Source organism: Poecilia reticulata, linkage group LG2, assembly GCF_000633615.1.
Source record: "Poecilia reticulata strain Guanapo linkage group LG2, Guppy_female_1.0+MT, whole genome shotgun sequence".
NCBI lineage: Eukaryota > Metazoa > Chordata > Actinopteri > Cyprinodontiformes > Poeciliidae > Poecilia > Poecilia reticulata.
Genome location: NC_024332.1, coordinates 22,478,014 through 22,486,610, shown reverse-complemented (window position 1 = coordinate 22,486,610; position 8,597 = coordinate 22,478,014). Strand labels below are relative to the sequence as shown.

Below are 8,597 nucleotides of genomic sequence, written 5' to 3'. Positions count from 1 at the left end.
TTTAGTCTGTCTAAAGTTCCTCACATTTTAGGGACGTTTGTATTAGGACTCAATACCATGCAAACTACAGCGTATGCACAATAATTTGTAGAGTAAGCATCAAAAAGATACTTTGTTAATTGAAACCACAACAGCATTTATTTTTCTTATTTTGTTTGCCTCAACTCTTCATTCACTATCATGTCAGTCGTGTCCCCACTTCTGTTCCTTGTAAATAGTAATCAGATATTATAGCACATATGTAGAAGGAATTATTTAAAACAGACATATCACTTTATATGTACGCAAAAAAAATTTTGTCCTTCACACATGTGGTACTATGAAAGAGAACTGAATGAAAATAATAGGCCCCCCGCAACCCATCCATCCATTTTCTTGCACCCTTTTTCCCTCAGTGGGGTTGGGAGGGGTGCTGGTGCCCATCTCCAGCCAACGTTTTGGGCGAGGTACACCCTGGACAGGTTGCCAGTCTGTCGCAGGGCAACACAGAGACACACAGGACACACAACCATGCACACACACACCTAGGGGCAATTTAGACAGACCAATTAACCTGACAGTCATGTTTTTGGACTGTGGGAGGAAACCGGAGTACCCGGAGARAGCCCACGCATGCACAGGGAGAACATGCAAGCTCCATGCAGGGAGACCCCAGGCCGGGAATCGAACCCAGARCCTTCTTGCTGCAAGGCAACAGCTCTACCAACTGCACCACTGTGCAGCCCCCCCCCCACAACCCCTATTTTAAAAATTAAATAGTGAGAAACTACCATTAAAATGTAAATTTCTTATTTTTACTCTAGGTTTAGTCATTTTTAGTGTCAGGTATTTTATGTTCTAAGTTATCATGTTCTTTAGTCAAAAGTTATTCTTTAGTATTCTTATTTCCTGTACCCCTGTGCCACTATCTCTCCCTCCTCCTCAGCCTGGCTCCTGCTCCAACTACTCACACCTGTAATCAATTAGCTCATCTGCTCAGGTCTCTTGTCTAGCCAACCTCCCCAGTATTTAAGCCCTGCCGGTTCGTCTTGTCACTCAAGTCATCTCTCCTCGTCCCTTCTCCCTGGTCCCTCATGTTCTCTGCATGTCTCTGTTTTGAATTTATTTTTGTTCCTTGGACTTTTGTATTTTATAAGTTGGATTCTTATGTTTTTTTTAAATTTTCAATCCATCCTGCTGCATTTAGATCCACACTTCAACACAATCATGACAATAGTCATGCATATAAAAGACAAAATGTAAATAATTGCATACAGAGCTGTTAACTAGTGTTTTAGACCTATAGAGACATACAGTCATGGTTAAAGTACCACTCTCGTTTTCTTCAAATTTCTTGTTACTTTTAATGTCCTGTATAATTCAAAATAATTTTAACCATTTAATTAGGATTAATGATGTCCATTTTAGAAGAATAGAATATCATATTAGAATTATTCTTTATTACCCCACAGTGGGGAAACAGGTGCAACAGCAAAATAATCAAAGCATGTAGATTCACAAAAAAAATTAAACCTATAAAAACCAAATTGTACAATAAAGACAAAGTGGAGTAATTATAAACAGTGCTATCCAATCCTAAGAAATGTGCATCTGAATAGGATATCTTCAGAAAATGTGCATGTGTTTGAGCAATAAAAATAAAACAAACCATGTTTCAAATGTCTTGCATGATTGTATGTAGGCAACCATAAAATATACTAAGAACTGGACCAATATATCAACACACTGCTTACCTGAGTGTGGCGGTACTGTCTAGACAGCATGCATCTGAATCACAGTGCACCAAGGGTTATCAAAGGCTTTTCATTCTCACCACTATGTCGACAAACACAACTCATTCCTCACTGTTCCATCAAGCTGTCACTGACTATTAAAGTCCATTGCAGAGAAAACCTAGTATGTAGAGGATGTACTGCCGATCTGACATTTGTGCTTTTATGTATTTTTTTGTTTTTATGCATTTATTCATGGTTACTGTCCTTTTGAATAGGCTTTTATTGTTGTATTGCAGTTTTGCCCCTGCTTTCAAGATAAATTTCTCCTATGGGAGACTAATAAAGATATTTTATCTTAAAAGCCTGCATCTCATTGTTCACTGCTTGCTTGCCTGCATCTGTTCAACGTGATGAGGACTTCATTACGTAGCAAGTTTGGAATATGGCATCATTTGTTTTTCTTCTCTTTGTGTGCGTGGTCAAACGTAGGAGCAATCAGTGAACAGCAATATGTTTACGTCACATTATGGTACCTACTTGGCTCTGGCTTACGGAGCCCTCGGGGACATGGGGAAAAGTTTTTGTTTTGCGTTACCTCAAAATATGCGTACTGCAATATTTGCTGGACGTTTTTGTACATGGTCACAAATGTCAATTTAAAATTTCAAATATATACACATTTAAAAACCTGTTTATTCTTAACTCTTTGGTACAAAAAACTGATTGAAAATCAATTTATTTACTACATGTTGTCTGTGTAAGGTTGCGACGATGCACATGAAGACATCCCTTTAAACCATTCAGACCAACACAAAAGAGACGCAATCAAAACTGTCAGATGACTGACTACCCCATGATAATAACTCGGACATAGTAAAAGTAGTTTAGATGTATTTTTTACTTCTTTCCTACTTTCGGAAAGAGGTTTGTGGTACATTTCTAACCTAAAGTTATAAAACGTCAGATATTTCATGACGAGATATTAACATGGAAAAGCCTTACGAAAACCTGATACCAGAAAGTACATTGGGATCCGTAAGACTTAAAATATTCATTAATGCCGCATGAAATAAATCTGTACATTATTGCAAGGGAACGCAAAAGGAAAAAAAATTCCCCATGTCCCCTAGAGAGCTCAGTACTGACATACCCTACTACGGAGCAGGGACCGAAAAAGCAGGTAATTTTATTTATGTATCACATTTTCAGCAACAAGGCAATTCAAAGTGCTTTACATAAATTAAAAGGAAATGCAAACAAATTAACAAACCAAAAAGAGCAAAAGAAGAAAAACAATCTAATAATGTTGATGTGGTGATCTGTGTTTCTGTGTATTTATTTCTTGGTTTTTCTGTGTCCTGTTCCCCTGTGAGTCTCTGTGATGTCCTGTCCTCCCTGTTGATTGATCCCAGCTGTGTCTAGTTCTCTGATTACCTTCCTCCCTGTGTTTTTGGATTCTGTTTTTTCTGGATTAATTATTATTAAACATCGTCTAAATGTTTGCCTGGGCCCACCTGAGTTTACCTCCTCACCAACACCCTCAATTCATGACAGTTGATCCAAAGTATATAAACTAGATACTCCTATTCAAGGTTGCTAGATAAGCATAGGTCAGTATCCTCTGGTCTAATTCCTTTTCTGGATTGGAAGAATAGTCTAAAAAGCAGTTGCTACGGTAGTTTTTCTGGGTTCTAAATTTGTTTTAATCCCTGTTCTGGGTTGCTAAATAAGTATAAGAAAGTATTCTCTGGACTTTCTAAGCATGCTCTAAACTTGTAAAGGTAATGAGTACTCTAGTTTCTAACTGTTCCTCTTCTGGAGGATTTTTTCTGGATTCTTAGTTTGTTCTAATTCCTCTTCTGGGTTGCAATAATTGGAGTCTCCGCATAATAATCTAAAAATTAATGTAAGAAGTATAATATTGATCTAAATAGTGAGTACTCTACAGTTTCTAAAAAATACACTAAAGAGTGACTAAACTAGAGTCTGGATTCCAAGTTTGTTCTAATAACTTTTCTGGGTTGCATCCAACTTGCATCTCTGTCCCACACTGTTAAGAGTATGATCAAAGTTAAACATAAGGAAGTAAATAAGATATGCAACCATATTTTTAAAAACGTTTCTTGGAATAACTTGTCAAAGCTATAGCTTTTTCTATTTCAGAGCTGATATTTGCTCCGTATTACATTTTGTCCTTGGATAAAGAACATGTAATTGGAACCTAAAATAAAAATATAAATCATTTTTTACAGCAAAAATAAGATGCATCACATTGGTTAATTTTCAGTATCTTAGCAGTACAAATACATTTTCTTGTTTTAATACACAAAAAGATTTAAAAGTCAAAGAAAAATTAGGGTATTGATGGCCACTGTGGAAACCATGTTTCACACAAGTCATACACGTAACACATGGCTCAGTCTATTGTCACAAGCACCGTTCAAAATGCTGCTTGTAATAACAGAAACACCTTTCTAAAGACTAGAGACAAAAAAAACAAAACATAACCTCTGCATTCTGTGCAGCTCTATAGTAACTTGCTTAGTTAGTAGTTCTGTGAAGGGAGGGTCAGTTCTTTACATTTGCTCAGGTATAAAAGGAAAGAGTTAAACCAGGTAGGAAGACGGTACAGAAGCAAGAGCAACCACTTAACTTCAGCCACCATGAGCACCACTGAGATAAGCAACACTGACATGAATATGAGGGGCAAGGTAGGCAGTCTTTAGGGGATGAAAATATATATTGTCACCTGACTGATGTGTATTTTTAAAAGATGGCTTTGTCTTTTCCAGATCATCTTCTATGAGGATAGGAACTTTATGGGTCGCCACTATGAGTGCATGAGCGACTGTGCTGACATGTCCTCCTACATGAGCAGGTGTCACTCCTGCAGGGTGGAGAGCGGCTGCTTCATGGTCTATGACCGCCCCAACTACATGGGAAACCAGTACTTCTTCAGGAGGGGAGAGTACGGTGACTACATGAGCATGATGGGCTGGAGGGACTGGATCAGATCTTGTCGTATGATCCCCATGGTGGGTTGATGATTCTTGATGATTTATTGCTGATCTGAACTGAAACTAACAAGAGTATTTACCTAATTTTTTACAGTACAGGGGATCCTACAGGATGAGGATCTATGAGAGGGAGAACTTCGGTGGTCAGATGTATGAGATGATGGATGACTGTGACTCCATCATGGATCGCTACCGCATGTCTGACTGCATGTCCTGCCATGTGATGGATGGCCACTGGCTGATGTACGAGCAGCCTCATTACAGAGGCAGGATGATGTACATGAGACCTGGAGAATACAGGAACTTCAGGGAGATGGGATATGGAGGAACCAGGTTCATGAGCATGAGGAGGATCATGGATTCCTGGTATTAAATATGTCAAGTTCAATGCCGGTGAATAAAATTTTGAACTATTAAGATTTTTGTTATGATTATTTATCAAGTGAAAAGACAGCTGGTCAAAAATATACACAAAAAGAGTAAATGTATGCATGACAGTACATGTATAGTATGCATGTAAACCTAGATTCATATTGACATGAAGTAAAAGTGGTAAGTTTAACCCTTGCATGTGGAAATGGGGTCCAACCGACCCCACACACGTAAAACTTGTATCATTTGCCATAGTCCTCTGTTTGCCTCAGTCCTTGCACACACAACGGTTAAGAAGAAGGTATTAAAATGTAAAAATACATATTGAACCTTTATGTAAGAATGTATTCTTGGGCAATTATCTAACAAGCCCTGTAATTAATTTATAAATCACCAAACACAAAGGAAACACAAACACTTAAGAAAAGGTGAACATTCTGTTACTGTTTTCAGTTAATGGCTTATTAAAGCATGCTTTGCCAGCTCAGTGACCTTCATTGACAATATTTTCTGAGAGTCTTTTCAGGCAGGACAGAGTCACTCTTATTCAAGTTGAGAAATTACTTTTCATTGATAATCTTTCAAAGCTGTTAACACAAGTCTTCTTACACAGGACAATGTAATCAACAAGATCACTGTCCCCAGCAAAGATTGTAGAAGGATGAGCACAAAGCCAGCATGTGCCCAAACAAACTTACAGAGGGAAACGAAGCTGGTGTTGGCTTTGTCACTTTTTACGATGTACTTCTCTCCCGAGCTACCAAAAAGCATGTGTCACAGATAAAATGACTGCTGTTGTTATTGCTCAAAAAGCAGAATGACCTGGCTCTGATTCCCCAGAGTAATAATGATTACGCGCATCAGGGGTCTGAGATAGGGTTCCAGATATTAGTTCTACCTGTCTTCCTCCAGAATGTGTCTGGCATCTCGGCAGTACGAAACAAGATAGTACCTTTCTGGATAAGTAAAAATGCACCAGTCTAAAATGAAACCTCAGATTCATCCCCTGTCTAAAGAAAACTCAAATCCATAAACTATCTGAAACAAAGTCACTAAACCAGTTAACAGGCCATAACAGACTCACCAAAAACACCTAAAATGTTTACCCAAATTAAATCAGCTGATGTTCTTGAATCATTTGGAGTACATGCAAAGTTTGGTTTCTTTACAAAGATGTCAAGTTAATTTTTGCATTTTAGCAAATGTTTTGACTATAATTAGTATGAAGCTATTCTGTTTGTAACGCACAAAAAAATTAGAACATTTTTGCTTCGAGATATTTCATGTTCTATGTAAATACACATTGAGGGTTGACTGCATGGACTGAAAAATACAATAAAACTGTAGAACGAAGTATTCTGTGTGTGGATTTCAAAATTTATCAAAACGTCACAAAAATGACATTTTTGGACATATTTTTGTGTGATGTTTGTTTTAATAGTCCTGCATGCCCATACAGTATGAGATCTCGGAGTAGGGTAGGACTAATGTAAAATTGTCCACAAACAGTTTGTACCCTGTGCCCTGCAATGATGTGTTTATAAGCTTTACTACTGCATCATAACTGAGACACTTTCCACTGGTGCCATCAGTTTTTCCCTCATAAACAAAAAAGTCCCAAGTGTGACCATTGCCGGAGTCGGCAAGGACAAACAATTTGAAGCCCCAGCAAGGAGGCTTCGTCTTCATGTACTGTTTTAATGTAACTCTTGCTTTGGATGCAACGATTCTCTCATTAACGGCGATTTCCTGATGAGGATGGTTGTTTCTTTGGTAAGTTTGTCTCATCTCCAGGTAAAGAAGTTTTATTTTTTCCCAAGTTTGTCAAATTCTCCTTTTTTGCTACCTTTGCACAATCCTCTTCTGCACTACTCGGGTAAAGAGCATTGAGGATCCCTAGCCACTTTCTTCCTGACATGACCGACTTCGGAAACAACAGACTGTACAGCTTCCCATCTTGCCAGTAGTCCATTAGGGATGAGCATTTGATAAAACCCATGTAAATGACAGACAAAAAGCCAAACGTGTCTTGAATTGTAACATCTGTCTTGATGGTGTTGATCACCGTGCTTGTCCATACTCATTGGTGTTAGCCAACAGTCTGAATTATGTCCACGGTAAAGAATAGTTGAAAGAGTTCAAGAGCATTGTATGCAGAAGTTGTAATAAGCCGAGGTCTGGGTGTTCTCAATAGGTGAAAAGTGGGCTGGGGTGGGATTGCACCTGGCTCCTCAATATCACACCATCTTTCTGCGGCTGCAGTTGTGTCCCCTCCTTTTGTCCTGCTCCTGCTGTTTCTCCTTCCTTAGGCTCTGTTCCTGAAGCTCCTCCTGGCTCGTGCACTCACAGGTATGAGATCTTTTTCATCCGACAAAGAAGTTCGCATCAGAACCTGTGTTGGCCACAATATCCACCTCACATCCATAAACCCTCAATTTTCCATTTAAAGTCTTTGTAGAATTTTCTCAATGTCCTTGGTGTCAACCAGAGGCATTTTGATCTGGTTTAGCTTAAAAGTGGAAAAATAGACTTAAAAGTAAAATTAAAAAGTAAAAATCCAACAATCCTTAAATCTGAAGTAAGCTATTGATGGAGATAGACAATGTAAGGCTCGCTTTGATCGTTACCGCAATGTCCCATTGATTGTCAGTGGGAAATAAAGTGGCATTTATCACTAAGTGACTGGTAAAGTTTCAGTCAGCTTTGGTAGGGGGACTAAATGGTGTGCAGATGGTGCAGAGAAACCCAAATCCTTACAGTAACCATTCACCCCCCACAAAGGGCGTCTAGACACCCAAAAACAGAACAAGTCCAAAACAACAAAAAAAAACCAACCCAACTAGGGTGGGCAGAGGGGCGACGGAAGGAGGGCCAGAGTCCAGAACAAAAAACAACCCAGAGTGGGCGGAGACGCAGGAGGCAGACCGTTGTGGGAGGTCCGGCGGGCATTGGTGCCACAGGAAGCGGACCCCTCGTGGGATGTCCAGCGGGCAATGACGAAGCAGTTCAGGCCTTGGAAGGCGGCGATAGGACAGAATGCAGACCCCTGGAGGCAGGTCTGGCAGGCGATGTCGGCGTATGGGGCGGACCCCTGGAAACGGGTCCGGTAGGTGACATCGGAGCTGCTAGGGTCTTGGGAGGCCGGCAGAGGGCTCAGAGGAGTCACGAGGAGGGGCCTAGGGAGACACTAAGAGGAGGGGATTCAGAGGGAGCACTAAGGGGCGACGAGGAATCTCTAGGGGCACTAAGGTGGGGACTCGGAAAGAGCACCAGGCGGCGGGGACTCGGAAAGAGCACCAGGCGGCGGGGACTCGGAAAGAACACCAAGCGGCGGGGACTCGGAAAGAACACCAGGCAGCGGGGACTCGGAAAGAGCACTAGGAGGAAGCTCAGGAGGACCACAGGAAGGTAGACCCTTGGGGAGAGCACTGAGGAACACTGAGAGTCTCTGGGGGCACTAGGAGGTGAGGGGCAGGCAGCTGCGGCCGGAGGC

General features: G+C 40.5%; 1 protein-coding gene across 1 annotated transcript; it reads left to right on the top strand.

The window, feature by feature from the left end:
• The first annotated feature begins 4,350 nt into the window (after window positions 1-4,350).
• Window positions 4,351-5,146, top strand: LOC103482119 (gamma-crystallin M2-like). The gene is made up of 3 exons (XM_008438073.1): window positions 4,351-4,426; window positions 4,508-4,750; window positions 4,827-5,146. The coding sequence occupies exons 1-3, from the start codon at window positions 4,379-4,381 to the stop codon at window positions 5,103-5,105; spliced, it is 570 nt and encodes a 189-aa protein (XP_008436295.1). The 5' UTR covers window positions 4,351-4,378; the 3' UTR covers window positions 5,106-5,146.
• The last annotated feature ends 3,451 nt before the right edge of the window (window positions 5,147-8,597 follow it).